At 38.2% G+C, this 20,809-nt stretch overlaps 1 protein-coding gene across 2 annotated transcripts in view; it reads left to right on the forward strand.

The window, feature by feature from the left end:
- The window catches only part of LOC143889904 (ENTH/VHS family protein), a 58,090-nt gene that overhangs the window by 26,385 nt on the left and 10,896 nt on the right, over positions 1–20,809 (forward strand). Inside the window, exons 4-8 of one of the 2 annotated variants that reach the window (XM_077394300.1) lie at positions 6,046–6,165; positions 6,270–6,426; positions 6,532–6,570; positions 18,909–19,042; positions 19,429–19,464. In XM_077394300.1, coding sequence (XP_077250415.1) covers positions 6,046–6,165; positions 6,270–6,426; positions 6,532–6,570; positions 18,909–19,042; positions 19,429–19,464 — 486 coding nt within the window. The remainder of the gene's footprint in view (positions 1–6,045; positions 6,166–6,269; positions 6,427–6,531; positions 6,571–18,908; positions 19,043–19,428; positions 19,465–20,809) is intronic. The other variant, XM_077394301.1, reaches the window with a different exon arrangement.

The following is a 20,809-nucleotide window of genomic DNA, read 5'->3' on the forward strand; positions in this document are numbered from 1 at the left end:
TGGGGAGGTTCTCTTCCTCCTTTGAGTATCCTTTTGTAAAATTTGACCATCCCATCAATGATAGTCTCCTTGTCTTCACTTCTTTCCTCTTCAATCTCTAAACACCGAATACGGTTCTCTCTCTTGATGGCGATCTCAATGTCGTGGAAATTCACCGTATATATGTCTCCTCTAAGGCATTATTTAGATCTGGACCTCTGTCTCCAAGAGATTTCTTCATGCACCACCATCCGATTATACTTCTTTAGGCCGCTCTTTTCCTCTACGCATGCTGACTCCACGCTATTCTCTTACACCAAAGCCTAAGATTGAGGATATTGCCTAACCTTCGGTTCCGGTGCTAGGGTTTTTCCTGATTCTAGTTTTTCATCATCATCTTCATGCATTTAAGTTTTTTTTTCCTAACCTTACATCAAAAAAAAAAAAAAAAAAAAAAAAAAAAAACTTACATCACATCAGCCGACCCATCTCCTAAATCCTCCAACCCTTCAACTTGTCTTCCTTTTTTGGTTCTTGAAGCCATGCCAGTTCAAATCGAAAAGGAGGGGTTCTTTGGTTGTAAAGAGGTATTATGGTCCAAAGTTATTGTTTTGAAATGCCAATTGTAAAACAGTTGCATAAGGTTGGATGCATGTGTTTTAAATGGCTCTCCAACATGCAATGCATGGAATTAAGAGTTTAATAGATTCTCTAATAAGATTAAGTCTCATGTTGGAAATGGGTCTCAAACGCTATTTTGGTTAGTTCGCTGTTGCATAAGGTTTGATGAATGGGTTTTGGATGGCTTTCCAACCTGGAATGCATTGAAGTAAGAGTTTAATAGATTCTCTAATAAGATTACGTCTCATGTTGGAAATGGGTCTTAAATGCTATTGTGGTTGGTTCGAAGGTGTAGTGAGACCCTACTTGCTCCTATACCCATCTCTCTTCATTAGAGCTACCAACCCCGTGATACAGTGGCTAACTATCTTGATTGGTCTGTGACCCTCATTGGGAGTTACTCAAATTGGCTCATAGATTGTCCTCGATATAGTTTCTTAAGGTGGATTCTCAGATGAGTTAATCTCTCTTATGAACAAGACGGGGGAGTTCTTGATAAAATCATATTACTTGTTGCTTCATCCTAATCCGCCTCCCAACAGTTCTCTAACACTTGGAAATCTATTGCATCACTTTTCCATGGTGTGTAATGCATGGCGAAATTCTCGCTGGAAACTGACTTGGCAAAAGAAACATTTGCGAGATGTTGGCTTGTTGTTTTTTTGGAGCCCAGAGGGAAACTCCATATCACATATGTATTCCTTGTCATTGGGTTTCAACTATTGATTTATTTTTTCGGCGTATTTAGGATGAATCCTTGTTTAGTGGGTATGGCCAATATTCGTCCCCTTTGGCTATGTTGGTGTAGGCCTATGTGAAACAAGAAACTCAAATGCTTGTTGAACATTCTATTCCCGTCTACTTTATAGCTAGTGTAGAAAGATAGGGATGGCCACATTTATATTGGATAGTTATTGAAGTATCTGAATGGGCTATCTGTGACCCAATTTTCGAAAACATTTCTGATTCTGATATCAATGACGATATATCTATCTGGCTCCATTGATGTTTGAGTTTCTCCTCCTATTGGATGGATTAAACCTAATTTTGATTACAATAACATGGCTTTGAGTGCAGAAAATTACACAATCCGATCTACAGGCATTGGGGGTTGTGTCTCTCATGCTAATGGAAGAATTATCTATCTTATGTAAGTTATCATTGGATAACTTTATAGTTGCAAGTTGGGTAAGGATGGTAAAGTGTAAGGGATATTGGAAGATGAATCATGAAAACTTTCAGCTATGTAGTCAAGACAATTACAATGAGATTGGTCATGGCATTAGCTAACATTTGGATGGAATCTTAATCAGATGAATTTGAAAAATACAGTTTTGTGTGGATATCTAAGGGAAGAAGTTTACATGAAACAGCCAAAAGGTTTTCATGAATCAATTAGAGATGCATATATGAATATATATAGGCTTAAGAAAGCATTTCTGGACTCAAGAAAGCCCCAAGAGGAAAGAAGTAGAAAGCTGGTTGGGTTTTTAGATGGTGACTGGGCAAGAGACCCAAACATTAGGAGATCGGTTATTGGGTATTGTATCCTAGTGAATGATTGTCTAATTTCATGGAGTAGTAAGGAGCAACACAGTTGTAACTTGTAAGGTCTGGTGCTTAACCAGAATATAGTTATGGATTCTACTGTTGTAGGGATGATTTGGATAAGAGTATGACAATTACTTCAAGAGATACATATTCTTTTAAGAGGACATGCAAAGTTGTATTGTGACAACCAAAGTGCAATTTTTTTTGAATGGCTAAGATATCATTGATGAAGAAAGCAGAAACAAGGCCGGCCGAGATAGACAACAAAAAACAGAAAAAAAAGAAGGAAAAAGCAAATACAAACAAAAGCCTCTTAGGGATGAAGAAAATCAAAATAACCTAGATCTTGCCTCGCTACTCCATCCCTAGCGAGTTTATCCAATTCTACATTCACGGACCTTCTAACATGGATAAAGAAAACCTTAGATCTACCAATAAGATCCCTAATTCCATCGATCCAACAGGCTAATCTCCAAGGGAACAGTTTGCTATCCTTTAGCCATCTGATAGCATTTGAAGAGTCACCCTCAATAACGACCTTAGATAAATTATGAGACCCCAACGCTCTGATCTCTGCCTCATTAGAATCTGCATAACCGATCGGACCCAATTGCCACCCCGTCCTCATCTCTAAGGAGGGTACCAATCCCAGAGGGGCTTGGTTTACCCAGGCTTGAACCATCAAAATTGAATTTAAGAAAACCATGAGGAGGACTCCGATGGAGTCTTTCCTTAGCGGCACTCTCCGCTAGAGCAAATCTCCCTCCACCCTTGCCAAAGATCATATGCCAAAATGAATCTGAACTTGGGGAGAGATCTAGCCCAAGAAATGGTTAAAGCAGTAACCCAAATGTATATATGATGTGCATTTCTACTCAAGCCCTTGAAGAGTCTAGCATTTCTTTCCTTCCAGAGAGTCCAAATTGTAGCCAACAACAACAAGTTCCAAAGGATCTTACCTTTTTTCCTCCAAGGAGAGAAAGACCAAGTACTAATAAAATCCGGCATCTTTTCAGGGAAAACCTAGCTCAATCCAAACCTTAAGAAGTATTTAGCTCCAAACTTCACGCGCGGTCTTGCAGTGCAAGAGGAGATGCTCCACAGTCTCACCAGCCTCTAAGCAAAGAGTACAATGATCCACTATTAACATGTTGCGACTTCTCAGTTGGTTGACCGTATGATTCTTGTCCAACACTGCCATCCAACCAAAAACACACACCCTGGGAGGAGCAGGAATGGTCCTAACTTTGGCCTCTAGCAGACCCCAAGCCAGGAGAAAGATGCATATAGAATGATTTGACACTAAACTCTCCAGAAGTGCACTAGATCCAAACCATCTTATCAGACCCGAAACAATTGACATACTGGGCCTCCAAAATCTCCAACAGTTCAGAAAACCGATCTAATTTCCTGTCAAAGAACTGTCTTTTGAGATGAAGATTCCAAGCAACATCATTATCCCCACACACCATAAAGTCCTTGACCCAAGCTTCCCTTTTATGGGAAATGTTAAAAATATCAGGAAATAAATCCATTAGTGAAAAATCTCCACACCATTTATTCGACCAAAATCTGACCCTTTCCCTGAATAAACCCTGAAACGACTACTTGAATACCACTGTTAGTGTATGTATATGCCTATGGGCATATCCGTCTTTTGTACATTTCTCATTATATATAAATACATAACTGAGGGGGAGACTCCCTAACTCACAATTTCTTTCTCTCATTCTCTTCCTCAACATGGTATCAGAGCCCTAGGGTTTTGATTCCCTAGGGACCCCCATAGCAGCCCCTCACCCTCCCTCTTCTTTTCTCCCTTCTCCTCCTCCTCCCACTGCCCCTCTTCCCTTTCCCCTAACTCCTCCACTCCCTACTACAGTAACCTGCCCCACCGCCTCCCCTCCCTGCTACAGTAACCGCTGCAATACCGCTACAGTAACCGCTGCAGTACCACTACAGTACTGCTACAGTACCTGCTACAGTACCCTAAAAAACCGTTTCTATACCCTAGAAATCTGCTCCTGCAGCCTCACTTTCTCTTTGTCTTTCTTCTCTTAATGGCTTAAATCTCTTTTACCTACTTTCGTCTTCTTTTCATGGCTATGATCTTATATCCCTAGATCTGTGTGTCTTCATCATGTCAGCAAGGGTTTCTTTCATGCCTATTTATCATTTGTCTCACTTCGGAGCCGCGATCTCCATTATTGATTTCTCTGCTCTCCGCCTCGGCATCGTTTCTTCTCGTTAGTTGATTCTCTCTTTGATTATGTACTCATGGATAGCCCCGTTATTGAGGATCCCTCTCTCGGGCGCCCCCCTGTGGCTACTGTTCCTACGGCTTGCTCATCCTCCTCTTATAACCCTTCATCTTCTTCGATGGATGGTTCTTTCCTCCCATGACCACAGTCAGGCTTGATGGTTCCAATTACCTGAATTGGAAAGTGGCTGTGCAGACCTATCTCATTGCCAGGGGGAAGATTTCTATTTTTCGTCGTGACCCCCTCCTTCTAGTGATCTCACTTATGATAAGTGGGAGCAGGATGATGCCCTTATCCGTACTCTTTTTTGGCAGAGTATGTCCCCTGAGATTTCCGGGACCATGATATACCTTCCCATTGCTCACCAGGTTTGGGATCATATTGCTACTACCTTCTCCAGGAAAGGCAACCTCTCTCGAATCTGTTCCACATATTCTCAGTGGATGAACTTTCGCCGCAGAAACACTCCTCTCTCGACCTACTACAATCAGTTTGTTTCCCATTGCCAGTAGTTAGATGTTCTTATGCCTCTTACCACTGATTTGACTACGGCCGCGCAGCAGCATGATCAGATACGTGTCGTTCAGTTTCTCGAGACTTTGGGTCCTGAGTACATGCATCTCCGTCAGTAGATATTTGGATCTGGCACGATGCCCTCTCTTCAGGAGGTTTACTTACGTGCCCAGCAGTGTACTCTTGGTGACTCTGTGTCGGCTCCTTCGGTTGATATTACTGCCACTGTTTTCTACGAGTGTTGCATACGTTTATCACGTGTTTCACATGTAATTTACATAAGCTTCTCGTATGTTTCCCATGCATTTCGTAAAGATTTCTCCAATTTTTTTTTCATGTTTCGGAAATGTTTCGGAAACGCGTTTCCCACGTTTTAGGGGAAACAGGTTTCCAACCCGCCCAAGGAGTTTCCGACAACTATGGTCTGGGTAAAATGGACCGTTCTGGTCATGCTGGTCTGGACTTACCAGAACAAACTATTTTGATATGTATTATTGTTCTGGTTTTTGGGCTAGCAAAAAATTTAGTAGAAGGGCATCATCAGCCTGAGCATTCAGCCTCCCCGTCATTGATCATCTTCTTTTGAGTTAGAGGTTGGTTTTGTCATATGCCAGGTCTATCTAATGATGTGTTTTTACACTTGCTGCCCAAAAAATTGCTAAATTTTTTGCTGAAGCCAAGTCATGTAGTTTTTTTTATTGACAAGACACTTTATTTTGGACGGTCAATTTTATTCAACATATACTCTCCTATCTTAAATTAGACTGGTGTCATGGAGTTGATTTGAGTATAAAATTAATAAAATTAAGTATAATGATTTTAAAAAATAATAATGATCCTATGTTTCAGATTTATGTTTGAACAACACCATAGTACCTGAAAGATGCTTTCTATCTATACATACTTGAGTACAAAAACTTGGTCTATGAAACCTAGTAGTCCTTGGTGATGTTTAACGAGACACTATCTAAACATTCATGATTGTTACTTCCTATATTTGTTCTTGCATGTGGAGACATTCCTACTGTATTTTCTTTTATCATAAAATTTCAGTTACTTATGTTGTCAATATATTCTCATTTCTATTTTGTAATTGCATTTACCACGTGTTGGTACCCAGGTTGATATATGGGATGAGAGAAAAGTATTTGGTTCAAGGGGGCAAATTCTTAAGGAAGAGCTTATGGGAAGGACCCCGGAGAACAGCAGCAGAAATGGGAAAAAATCTGACTTCAAACTGGTAAAATTCATATCTTTGTATTTATGCGTGTGTGGGTGCTTCTTCGTGTGCTGCTTCAAGTGAGGATTTACATATTTCTTTTCACAAAATTTGATATTAATCAGAAACAATCTATTGGAGGCATACTGGAAAAGATCATTTCAAGTTATGAGGCTGTTTACGATGACCCTTTGGATGAAGATTCAGTATTAAGCAAATGCAGAACTGGTATCAGCTGTGTTGAGAAAGTGGAGAAGGAGATTAGTGGTGATTATAACGCAGGTACATTTGTGTGGTTTCAGTGTTTTGAGCGCATGGATGGCTGTTTGTTTTACCCTATGATTTAGTCGACAATTTGAATTTATTGCCGACACACGTGTCTTGCAGTGTCCACACGTGTCGACACTCCTTTGGACACTTTTAAAGGTATTGCTAGAAGTGTTAGACTTAATGTGGGCATATGGACACATTTTTGTACCGTTTCATCTATGACATTTATTATTGAATATTGTGTCTAACTATTTTATTATTAGGTCTTCTTTGATTATAAACTTTTCTTTTAGCTCTTCTTTAACTAATATTTGTTGCCATATCCTCACCCATAAACGTAAAGCCCTAAACAATCTCTTATTCCAATACTATATTCATTGTATCATATTGGTCTCCCTTTCTCGTTGTATATTGGGGACGGAAGGGAACTAGGTTAGATTGATGAATGTGTTATTATTTGATTATCTCATATTTGTTTTATATTATAGTTGATTAATTCTAAGATTTATTGGTCTTACCTTTTTACTATATTTCTGAATGCTAAACGTATATATTTCAGTAATAACAATAGCAAGACCGTAAACTGACATAATATTTCTCAGAACTCCTTGAGGAAAGAAGACATTATGAGAATCTGTTGTTCCGTGAATTATCGACAAGAAAATGACTTCCATTCTGTCTCACGTTGAGGCGGTTATGTTACATGATAACTCCTCTATCTTGGTTTGTAACCTTGAAGCTGATAAGGAAAAGGACTGGGTGTGAGTTGAACTGTTCAAAATTAATGAAGATAAATAACTAATAGAAATTATCTGATGTTAATGATTTCTTTTGTTTTGTTCTTTACATGTTTAAGTGTTTAATCCAGATTCCAAAACAAGTGATCCAGACAACTCATCTGGTGAACCCCATCATGGATGGGCCATAGCCCAAAAACCACAGAAATTGAGTAACAGCCCAAAGGACTGCAAATGGACAGTTGAAAACAGTTGACCTGTGTCCCACATTCAATGGATAGAAGTCTTCTTAGGATGTTTAGGATCACCCAATTGGTGTGGCTTTTGGATTATGACCCCCATTCATGATGGGCTCCTCAGATGGATGGTCTGGATCAAATGCACATACAACACGGGTAAGAAAAAAGTATTCCAGCATCAAATGCTTTCCCCATGATTATGATATGAAAATATTTAGATATGTTTTTTATAAAAACTGACAAAATCTTATCTTAGTTATGGGCTAAGTGATTCGGCATGCCATATTCTTCATTGGATGCATATAGATTGTTATTATTTATTTATCTTTCTGGATACTATGCCTTGTTTGTTCATTTTTCACATTATCTATGTGAATCATCTTATGTGGAGAGTGGTGCAGTTTGTGTGGTTCTTCTGTATCGACATGATAAGAGATATATAATGAATCTAGCCATATTTTATAATAACTGCATTTCAGTTGTGACGCACACTCACAAACATGTTATAGGATGTGTTCTACGTGTAATATATTCATGCTAGAACAGATCACATGTCTTCATACCATAAAAATTAAAATTTGTTATAACTCTAATAATAGCCCTTGTAGAGTCAAAATTGTGTAATTGCCAAAGATGGCCTTTGAGGGACTTTTTTTGCAATTGAAACCAAAGCTTTGCAGAAGCTTTTTCTTTTTCCCTACCCACACACTCCTAAGAGACTTAAACCGTGAATTCTCCGTCCAACTAAAGTGAACCTAGCTCTTTGACTAGAAGCTTAACTTATGTAATTTCTAGATAACAGAACACTTCTAAATGGTTGTGGAAATGAGGGCTTATTTACTTTAATATTAACTTGTAGTTAGAAAATTAGGAACGATCATGTATGTTGAGTAGCTTGAAATCGTAGAAGCTCACCAACCATACAAAAATTATGTAATTTAGTGCTAAATGTTATGCTACTATTATTTTTTTAGAAGGATAACTTTATTAGACAATATGAGCAAAAACAAAAGGAGTGGGCAAGGCTGAGATTGCCTCCTCCTACTACACAACACTAAAGCACATAATAAGGAATACCCTTAATCTAAGGGAGAGGTATTTATAACATAAGCCTTTCCTATTAGAACTGCTCCGGGTGAGGTCATCAACTACAGTATTGACGAGATGATGGGTATGAGTAAAATAATTGTCCATCTTGGAATTGGCATCGCTAATATTGTATTCACCAAGTCACCTTCCACCCAAATGAGTCTTCCACGGTGGTGAAGACTCAAGAGTGAGCCTAAGACCCTCCAAGAGATACCACTCTTGAGTCTTTGCTTCGTTGGAATTTTAGAAACACTGATATCGGCCGAGAATGAGAACATAATGGATCTGGTGGTGTCATCCCTGAGCATTCACTCCACCAATTAGAAGGGCCCAGATTGTAACTCCCATCAAAGATGAGTTTCACATAGTTAAATGGAGGAGTAATCCAATTAGCTACTTTCTTGACCTTAAGATATTTGTCCCATGCAATTTCCTTCCTTTTTTCTAAAACTATCACTCACGGAAAATATTCACAAGGCTTACAGGCAATGACCCATAAGATGATAGACTAATTCTTTAAATTACTGCACCAATACGAGAGTCCTCTTCAAAAAATTTAGCGGTACTCTCTTTCCAAAGGCCCCACATGATAGCAGGAGAGATGAGTTAGAGGTTTTTACCCTTCTTCCCAATTGCCTAATATGCCAACTTATAATAAGATCTCCCAACGAGCTGGGGAAGGCCAAAGTGTAACGACCCGGATTTTTACTGCACGGATCGCTACGGGCAACAAAAAATATTTATTCTTGTAATTACGAAGCGGAAGGTTAAGGTACATCCTGAATTTACAAAAAAATCCCAAGTATGACATATTTAAAACCTTTTTACATCAGAAGAGATTGACTAGGTTCATCATTTCCTCAAGTTGCTTTCACACTTCTCATAACTAAGGTTCCTCATTGACAAATACTCCCGCATCTAAATTTTCAAATCCTGGTGGGAAAATGGGGGTTAGGAGAGCAAGTATATAGAAGCTTCGACAAGTAGTTGAAATCAATAATAAGAGACAGTTCTATAAAAACATGCAATATCTTGTATAGAACATAATGTGAATTTAAAACTAATACTAATAGGATTTTTTATAGAAACAATTTAACCAGATAGTAAAACAAACCATTTAAAGCCCAATAGTCTCCAACTGTTTCTATTTCTGAAGTTTCCTATACCGATTCGTCTCACCCTCGTATTGTCCGCTTTAGACTTGGCCCGCTTCCGCTTTTGGGTAAGTCGACAGCTCAAAGGTACAAACACGTCACACGAGAGAGACTATCACACATTTACCTCTTCCATTTCTTTCATTTCTCATTTTCGTTCAAACTTTTCGTGCATATGAAATCCAACATTTCATTTCATTTTCCAGAGTGAAACACATTTCATCATTTTGAAACAAATATGATTTGATATTTTCCAAATGTAAACAATGAATATTCGAAGTAAAACAGATAAAAAATATCTGAATATAATTATATCCCCATCACTTTCACTGAGAAAAGATATCATTCGAGTCTAGCTATCACCTGCCTTATCAAACCTGAGAAGTGGGAATTTGAAGATGCTTGACCTTGAAGATGACAACGATCAGGGAGAAGTGATTCTCCTTGCCTTTTCCTTCTTCTCCCTCTCTTCCTCCCTTTTCTTTCTCTCCTTCTTTTCCTCTCTTAATGTCTTCTTTCCTCATAATTCCGTGAATTCCATGAATTTCTCAGAACTAGCCAACTTTACAAGTCGATCACATAGTGGTCTTTGGCATGCCATGTTGTTGGGTAACCACTTTGAATAATAAATCAGCCACATTAGTTGGATAAACAACGTCCTTGCACAATATGAAGTGTGCCGTCTTGGAAACTTATTAACCTCAAAAATCTTTGGAAATCGTCGGTGAAACACATACTAAGATGTTGGCATAGTGATGGATTGGAAGAGTTTGTATATAATCCTATCATATGTGCTTGCTTGTTGCTCAATTGGCACGTACTAGCATCTTGTTCAACTTTGACTAGCATTACATGTCTTGAGCAAAACTTTTGGTCTTATCCTAGAGAAAATGGCCGGTAAGACCCCGTACAGTATCTAAAAGGTGCTCCAAGTGAAGGAATTATTTTAGCTACTTGATTATTGAAAGTTATCTTGATACTGATGGGGGAAGTTTCTGAAAGACGATCAACTACAAGCTATCATATCTTTGTTGGTGGAAATTTACTGACATGGAAAAGTAAGCAGAGTGTTGTTGTCAGGTGTAGTGGATAGGGAGACTACTATGCAATGGCTCACACTACATGCGAGCTAATGTGGTTGAAGGCACTTTTGCATGAGATGGGTTTTAACTTTTAAAATTGAGGAGATTAGACAATCCAGCTGCTACCCACATAGTGAGTAATTCAGTGTTTCATGAAAGATCATATTGAAGTAAATTTCCATTTGATTCGGGTAAAATTTAATGGTAGACATATATCTACTCCTCATGCCAAGTCAAAAGATCAGTTGACAAATATATTTACCAAATTTCTGTTGTGGTGACATTTATGATCTGGTTTGACAGGGAGTGTTAAAGTTCATTTATTATTGTTTATAAGTATAGGGGTTTATTAATCCTTTTCTTTCTGTTTAACTTATTGGTGGCATTCTTGTAGTATGGGGTTTTCCTCTTTTCTAGTTACAATATATTGTGAGACGTGGGGTTTGACTTACGTCAAACCTCTAGCCACGACAACTCTCCCTTCTCCATCTTATTCATCTCCTTGCTCTCTTTCTTCTTCTCTTCATCCTTTCTCTTTCTTTATTATTCTATGGAAAAAATCATAAAAAAGTTGAAATTAAAATTGGATTCATATAAAGAAAATACGAGGTGTACCCATTCCTCTAATCTGAGTAATCTAACAGGATGCTCATGTCATTTATGTTTTGAGGTGCACATTTTATAGTATTCATTTATTAAATTATGTATTGATGATATTGTTAAACTACCAATTACTCCAAAAGCCTAAGCCGTTGGAGATGGCTTTATTTAATCTTTTATACTTTAACACTACCCCTCAAGTGTGGCCCCTCTTTTTAGGGTTGACCTGCACGTGGCTGTTGGACTCAAAATTTTAAAACAAGGGTAAAATAGTAAATCCCTTATTAAAATAAGAAGAGAGAAAAAGGGGTGGTTACGTATCACCTTATCCCTAAAGTAAAGAGGGATAAATAATAAAAAAACGGGTTTAAATCCCAAAAATTTAGGAAATAAAAATGACTCTCATAAGAAGTGAGTCGCCCACTTTTCAAAAAAAGGGAGTTACATAACTCCTCGCAAAAAGAGAGGTGATCGTGGAATCCTAGATAAGGGATGAGGTGGCACCCACAACGGCTCCAAAAAGAGGAAGTGGAGATCATGAAGTTGAGAAAAAAATGGGATGAGGTGGCAGTTGCTAACTGCTTCAAGAGAGTTCTATAAATAGACTCAAGATCTTTGAGAAAAGGGATCGGATCTTTGCGAAAGAAAAGTGATGTGAAGAAAAGAAGGAGAAGAAAAAAAAAAGGTTAGATTACTGGCTAACAGTATTTTCTTTTTTTTTTTCTCTTTACAGGTTTCTCCCAAAAGGTTCCAGAAAGGAGACTAAGAAGAAGACCTTTCTCCTTCGGGAGAAAGAAGAAAATTCCTTTAGAGAATCTCTTTCTAAAGGTCCCTTTAGGATCTCTTTCTAGAGACTCCCTAAAGGGAGAAGACCTTTCTCTTCTGAGAGAAAGATGATGAAGACGGCGGTTTCCCCCAAGAGATAAAGACGGTGGTTCCCTAATAAGAAAGAAGACCTTTCTCCTTCGGGAGAAAGAATAAAATCCCTTTGGAGAATCTCTCTCTAAAGGTCCCTTTAGGATCTCTTTCCAGAGACTCCCTAATGCTCTGTGTGGTTGCTTGTGGATGGGTGGGAGATTAGGAGAAGAAGAAGTCAATGGGAGATCAAAAGGAGATCAAAAGAAGATCAGTCAACGGGGAGATTAGGAGAGGATGTAGGGAAGGTTGTTTGGTTGCTTAAGATTTGTGGGAGATCTCCCACACCTCTTCTCAACTCTATCTCCCCGAGATTTTCTCCTCAAATTTCTACGTTTTGGTAAAACTTGGGGAGCGAATTTAGAGGGTGCCACATCACCCGACCGGCTCCCGACAACCCCGGTGGTCAAAGACCTCAAAATTGCTAAAATGGCGACCAAACAACCTTCGGCAAATTAGGAGAAGATCATTCCCCCATATTTTTCTCAAAAATAAGTAACCAAACAGAGCATAAAGGGAGAAGACCCTTCTCTTCCGAAAGAAAGATGATAAAGACGGCGGTTTCCACCAAGAGATAAAGACGGCGGTTCCCCCAGAAGAAAGAAGACCTTTCTCCTTTGGGAGAGAAGAAAATCCCTTTAGAGAATCTCTCTCTAAAGGTCCTTTTAGGATCTCTTTCCAGAGACTCCCTAAAGGGAGAAGACCTTTCTCTTCTTAGAGAAAAAGGATAAAGACGGCGGTTTCCCCCCAAAAGATAAAGACGGTTTCCCCCAAAAGATAAAGTCGGCGGTTCTCCCAGAAGAAAGAAGACCTTTCTCCTTCGGGAGAAAGAAGAAAATCCCTTTAGAATCTCTTTCCAGAGACTCTCTAAAGGTCCCTTTAGGATCTCTTACTAGAGAATCCCTAAAAGGAGAAGACATTTCTCCTCCAAGAGAAGGATGATAAAGATGACGGCTCCCCAAAAGAAAGATGAAGAAAGTTTGGGGAATTGAAGAAAGTTACCAGGACAAAGAAATTCCACTAGAAAGGATCTGTTAACCAAAAAAATCAGATTTTTCTAGCGAATAATTAATCAAAGTTGTATTTAGTTAAGGAACCTCTTGATGGATAGTCAGAGGTGTTTTCTTCTTCAAGAAATGTAATTAACGGCCAATAGAGCCGGAAGTGTACGATCCCAACCAAAATTAATAAACCCTCTTTTCACAAGAGGAAAATTTGATCCCAATTTATTTTATGTGTGTGACTCTTTTTCATGTATGTGAAATTTGTTGTGAACAGTGGCATATGTGGCCCCTCTTTTGGGTTGGCCATTACATGTAGATTTTTTTTAATATCAAGAAGGTTTGAACCTAAGACCTTTGCTCTGATACCATGTTAAACTACCAATCACTACAAAAGCCTAAGCCGTTGGAGATGGCATTATTTAATCTTTTATACTTTAACAGATGTTAATAAAATTATACAATTTCTAGGAATATGCATGCTTAGAAGCATAAAGAAATGCTGTGTACCTTATTCCATTGAAGGACATTGATGAATTGAGACTTAAAGGTAAATAATTGTGGATCGTATAGCTATTCCATTCAAGGACATTGATGAACAGAGATATAAAATGTAAATAATTGTGGATTGTATACCTATCTATTTATTATAATTTTATATCATATTTATATTTAGCTATTATAAACTTATTTTAGTCGTTTGCCATTAAATGTTCTAATTATATATTTGAGTGTTCCATTCATGATTTAGATATCACAAAATAGTATAGTAAATAAATTACAATCATTGTTTAGAGCATGTAATGTGTACTGCCTACTGTACATTAGCATATATGTGTGAGCGTGCTATTAATAATATCCATATTCACAATGTATGTAGGGTTGTTCTCAAGAGGGGTGCAATCACAATTCGACAAGCAGGGACTATGCTCCTTCCACGTATCAGCTCCCAACACGTGGTTTCATAGTTTAGAAGTGTTTTCCCTCCAAGGTTTTAAATTTCCATCGAAAATAACAAGACTGAAATGTTTCTGTTTTGATCCCCACCGAAACACATATTGAAACCAAAACTAAGTGTTTTAGTGGTATAATTATAGTTCTAAAACTCCCCTGCATCCGCGTCTACTTCCTTTTACCTTAGAGCCGTTCCGCGTTGCGCCGCAGCCGCGTTCCGCCGCAGCCGCGTTCCGCCGCAGCCGCGTTCCGTGTTGCGTTCAGTAATAATATAGTCATTTAGGGGTATTTTAGTCTTTCTCCTTGTACAATCCTAATATATATACATATATAGGGGATTGCTAGCGTCCATCGCAAAAGGCATTTCACGGCTGGTCTGCCGCATGTCATACCAGCCACCATGTGAATGGAGACAAAAGCTGTTGTCTCCATTCACATGGCGATGGACCCTAGCAAATCTCCCCCCCCCCCCCCCCCCCCCCCAACACACACACACACATTTGTGAGAGGTCAGATTATTGACTCTCTTTTCAACCGTCATATTCTATCTCTCTTTCTCTGCTCCATTGTTAACATGGTATCAAAGCATCAGGCTAATAATACCCACCACCATCTTCTCTTCCTTTTCTTTATACACAAAGCAAATCAAAAAATGAGGAGTCAGATCTGTCGCCGCTAGGGTGTCACCCACTGTCCGCCGTCGCTGTGGCCCGCTGTTGCTAGGGCATCCCGCCGCCACCTGACACTAAGGATGACGTTAGCAACGTCGGTGCTGGTGTTAGTAGGGTCTTGTGAGACCTGAGATCTTGTCCGCTGATGATGAATCTTATGCTTGTTTGAGGATTTAATGTTGTGATCATTTGATTTTTTCTGTATGGTCCTTAGATATCTGAATATAGGGCTTGTTTGGTGCTTCGATCACATTGGAATGGCGTTTTTCTTCAGTCTATATGGTTTGAAGGCCTGACACCCCCAATTGCCCTCTTTTTATGGATTAGTTGTTTGAAGTGTCTCTGGCATGTTTGTTGTTGGCTGCCTGTTGTTGTGAATGGGTTCTTGTGGCTACTTGAGAGAGGTTTTTTGCACTGGGACATCTTCTTTGGTGGTGTTCTTAGTGGCTTTACTTGGATATTGGGTATTATGGCCACTTCTATTGGTTCTTCCCCGAGTCCGTGTTCCGCGTTTTGCCCCATAGAGTCAATAAAAACTCCTTTGACTCTCTCGAATTATGACTGCGTCAACCAGTACTCGACTGTGTCATGCCGAGTCAACTAGGTTTTTCTTCCGCCGCGTTATGTGTTGCATCCACGTTTTTAAACACTAGTATAATATATCAGTTTGCATAATTATTTTTATATAAATTGCAGGTGAAATGTGGTGTATCTATTATATATGCATATTTATATGAATTACAGGTAAAATGTGGTATGCACTGAATTATCAGGCATGTGCTTGCCACTACACGTTCAATGTAATTAAACCATTATGGATGACTGTCTTGCCTATGTGATGTTTTTTAAGTGTGTGTTTGTGCTTATCCTAATATTTCTTGAAGTTTCATCTAGTTTCATCTTATAATTCTTTCATTTGTATATGTTTCCATATGTTTCCACAGTTTTATAAGGTTTTATAGGATTTATGCCAAAATTTCTAACCAAAGCCAAAATTTAAAACCTTGCTTGCCACTCTAAGTGAGAAATAATAAACAGTAAAGAGGAATATGTGGTGGAAGCCCTGAGTTTCAACTCTTTTTTTTTTTGGTTGAAAAATATAAGTAGAGGGAAGGGAAGTTACATGTACATCGGCCAACAAGTATCACTTTGTGCTCAAGCCAAGTCGTTAATAGGATGCAATGTGTGAGGACACTTTCTCAACACAATAGGCAAATCTCAATCATGAGAGGGAACATATGGCGAAATTAGCATGAGAGGGGAATTGGGACTACTTGAATGCTTGGAAAATGCATTACTTCATTACCATATCGTTTGAACTCCTTGTCGATTATCCCTCTACTTCAATGGGTAAGTTTTCCATTTTTGGAACAACCACATTGTCAGGAAAACTCGGCATTATCAAGCCCCCATCCTCAACATCCACAATACTCACCTCTACAACAGCACTGTGCTCCCTTTGAGGGCAGTGAAGATCAACAAGGATTTTGCATCTAAAGAGAAATAGCGTACACAAAAGTCACATTGTAGGCACATGACACGGGTTGCATATGAGCAAAACAATTGTACCTTGGTTCCAAAATAACCTAGGAAGATATTTTATTGGTGAACTTGTTTCTACTAGGGCTTAAGTTACACAATCAAATACACGGGGACATAGAAGCACGAAGAAGGTGAGGATGTGGTCTAGAAGAGTCTAAGGTTGACAATATTATGGGAGCATTTGTGTAATATTTTCTTTATGTCTTTCAAAATTCAAGTACATCAAAAAATAGTAGTTTATAACAATCTTCATATATATATATATATATATATATATATATATATATATATATATATATAAAGAGAGAGAGAGAGAGAGAGAGAGAGAGAGAGAGAGAAAACGGTTCCTACACACGTGTAGATAAGTTATCTACACACTAGCTTAAAATACAGTGGGCGCCACATTATTTGGGTGATCCAAACCATTCATATTTAAGGCTCTCACATAGATAGGGTGTCAACAAAAAATCAGATCCATAGGATCATCCTAACTATTCGAACTGTGGAGGCAAAAAATGGACTAATTTGTGAAGGCTTAAAGACATCCATTTTACCTCCACAAATCGTAGGGCTGGGATGATCCTATGGATCTGATTTTTTGTAGACACCCTATCTATGTGAGGGCCTTTAAAATGGATGGCTTGGATCACCCAAACAATGTGGGCCCCCACTGTATTTTAAGCTAGTGTGTAGAGAACTCTCTACACATGTGTAGGAACCGTTTTCTCATATATATATATATATATATATATATATATATATATATATATATATATATATATAAGCTATCCGAGCAGCTGCGCAGGAACACTATTCTCATATATATATATATATATATATATATATATATATATATATATATATATATATATATATGAGAATAGTGTTCATGTGCAGTTGCTCGGATAGCTTATCTGAGCAGCTGCTTCAAAAACTCATGTGGCCCATATTTTTGGGGTGATCCAAAGCATTCATTTGAAAGGCCCTTCCATGGATAGGGTGTGTACCAAAAATCAGCCCTATAGGATCATCCTATCCCAATCAAAGGTGGAGGGGAAAATGGACAGACACTGTTTCTGACCATTTTTCCCCTCCACAAATGGCAGGGTTAGGATGATCCTAAAAGGCTCATTTTTGGTACACACCCTATCCATGGAAGGGCCTTCCAAATGAATGCTTTGAATCACCCCAAAAATGTGGGGCCACATGAGTTTTTGAAGCAGCTGCTCAGATAAGCTATCTGAGCAGCTGCGCAAGAACACTTTTCTCATATATATATATATATATATTTCAAATTTTAAGTACATCAAAAAGTAGTAATTTCTAACCATCTTCATTTTCCTGCCCTCTTTCTTCGTGCCATCTGAAAACGCCCGTGTTTGCTCCGATAAAGTACTTTGAAGAGTTGGAGCTAACACAAAGGAAGTTGGTGATGGTGGGATTGATGCAGTAATAGGAGCGTCATGGGATTGGTTTCCGTCTCTTCGGGATCGCGTCCCTTGCTCGCTCCTTCCTAGTGAGTGCCGAATCACGTTTCTAGAGCAGGAGCGGCACCCATGTGGAAAATTCCTTCTACTAAGCACAGGGATAGAGAGGAGAGATTCAAATATTTTAATATATACATATATGTGTGTGTGATTTATAAGATAGTAAAAATGAGAAATACATTAGACCAAAAACCAATGTTGGAAACCTGTAAATCAATCAAGAACTTGTAACGCAAAATGAGGAGAATCAATGGGTCAATGATTGATTTAGTGAGATGTTTATTGACCCATGCATATCAAATGGCTTTTATTTGAGTCGATATGGTCAAAAGCGAGTCAATTTGAGAATCCTTCGTCTGGCATCATTTTGTCACGACACATGTACTCTAATGCATTCTCATTCACTTATACTTGATGGTTATAAGTTACAACCCACAATCTGCAGACATAATCAGTTCCTCTTATCTCATAATATTCCCATAATCTCAAGTTCATGATCTAGAAACAAGTAGCTTGTCAAAATCTATTCCATGACTGGCATATTCCTTTGCAAGGACCAGGATAGACATCGCGTTCTAAATATGGTTGCAGCTCACCTCCAACCTTTGGGGCCATGATTCTTTGGAAATAAAGCACGCCCAAAGTCCCTCATTTACTCTTTTAGTTTCCATCATGTAAACAGCCTATTTCTCAATTTGGCCTTGGATTACTTTAAGTTTATTACTTTTCTCCGTACTTGGTTTCCCTATCCGTAACATGGGTTTGACTTCAAAATTTATTTTGAGGGAGAGATGTTTAATTATTGTGCACATTTAAGACCAGGAGACTTAAATACTTTTATTTGTAGAAGTTTTCAATACTTTGATGTTTGTGGTGTAATACATATGGGTGCAGTTCTATACTTCTCCCAGATGAACCTATCATAAGCTTTATTTGGCTTGCCATAAACTTTTCTTTGATACTTAATTTTTATTTATTCCTGTTTTGGATTTTTTCTAATGCTTTTCCATTTCTGATGAGCAGCTCATTTCAACGATTTTGTGGAGGAGTTGCAGGAGCACAGCGGGGTGCTAAGAAAATGCATCGAACAGTTGCGTTCTGCTGAATCATCAAGAGCAAATCTTGTATCCCATTTAAAAGAGGCACTTCAGGAGGAGGTTGGCTGGATAGCAAATTCCATATCTTAGACTATCATTAAGGCCCTGTTTGGATTGCAATAATTTTCTTGAAAAGTTTGAGGAAAATTTTTTGTAAAATTTATTACTTGTTTACACAGGAAAACAGATTAACTGAACCAACCTTATTCAATTTTTACTTGGAGGGAACTTTAATTTATTATAATATTCCTCTAAATTAACCATTATGATATTCTTTCACTCAAAATTGTGACCAGAAAAACTTTCCAGAGAAAATGTTTTCCTCCAGATATTTTTTTCTTGCAATCTAAACATGGCCTGAATTACAATGGTGCTCAACAGTCATTTGTGTTTTATATTTATTCTGTTTTCTGATTCGATGAGAACTGATGGGATTTGGTGTTCAGGAACTCGAGCTGGAAAAACTACGCAATCAACTTCAGGTAACCATGTTAAACTTTAACCGACCTGATTTTGTAAGAGGTTGAATGCAGTTTCAAATGCTCTACATTAAATGTTTAGAAAGTTCATAAGAAAATCCATATAGATTCAATCGCATGGAAAAATCTGTGTATTATATGCACTTGTATGTGACAATGATACCAGATCTGCACTTATTGAAAAAAATCTATGCGTAACCAAGTGTGCATCTGCACTCTTGTATGCACGTGTGGGGGAGGGGCAGGGAGCTAGCTAGTTTGCTCTTTTTGACATATATTGTAAATATGGTAAAAGCAAAATTCTTTACTTGGAACAATAATGCGGATTGTGATTTTGAAGTGGTTTTTTACATTTAATGACCCTTTTATGTGAGTTTATTTTTCCTATGTGAATTAGAACATGCTATTGTTCCATCCAAGGTTTTAAATTTAGACCGAAATCCGAAATCCGAAATCCGAAATTTCGGATTTCTGTCAACACAGAAACCGAAACGTTCCGAAACCAAAATTCCTTAAATGTACCAAATTTCGGCGAAATTTAAGATAAAATATTAATTTTTTAGTCCTTTACAGAATTTCAGCCGAAATTTCGGCCCAAAAAACGACATTTTGAGCGACCGTTATCAAATTTCAGCTGAAGTTTCGGGATTTCAGCTAAAAGTTCGGTTTCGGATAGGACCGAAATTACCTCCGAAACCAAAATTGAAAACCTTGGTTCCATCTAGTCTTCAACGTTTACATGATTCAGAATTTCACATTGAGTTTTAATTTACTTGGTAGTGTAAGAATCCAAGAATATCTCGATATGCACTCAAAAGTCTCATTGAGTTTTTGTTGACTTGTCAAATTTTTATTGAATTTGGATTGGGGAAACAATTATGGAGCATAAAGTGTCCAGTCCAAATCTCACACGTATAAAGTGTCCAGTCCAAGTCTCACATTTCCCTTGACTCGTATCAAAATGGTCACTGCAAGTTCCTACAGTCACAAGAGCACTTTAGCTAAAGGCAACAAACAAGAAGAGTTTGCAAAAGGGGGCAAAAATAGGCTGAGCTGATTACATCATCACGACTTCATGCTGAAGTCTGCGGACGGACCCACAAGAGTCAGTTTGATTGGAAATTTCTGGGAATTGATCATTTTATGTTTCTAGATTTATGGTGAATTTTTCTGTTTTTTAAAAGTTCAGAGATGGAGTTTTAGCATGTTTGTATTAGAAAAGAAGGTTAACTTGTTAGAGAGAGTTTTTATATGGTGTAAGTCCTTACCACTATACGGTAGGGGTGCCTCCCTTGATATTTGATCCAACAGCAGCTCACTTTTTGAGAAGCTGCTTTTGGATCAAATA

The sequence above is a fragment of the Tasmannia lanceolata genome, unplaced genomic scaffold, assembly GCF_043159265.1.
Source record: "Tasmannia lanceolata isolate RefF3 unplaced genomic scaffold, GAP_Taslan_0.1 ptg000013l, whole genome shotgun sequence".
NCBI lineage: Eukaryota > Viridiplantae > Streptophyta > Magnoliopsida > Canellales > Winteraceae > Tasmannia > Tasmannia lanceolata.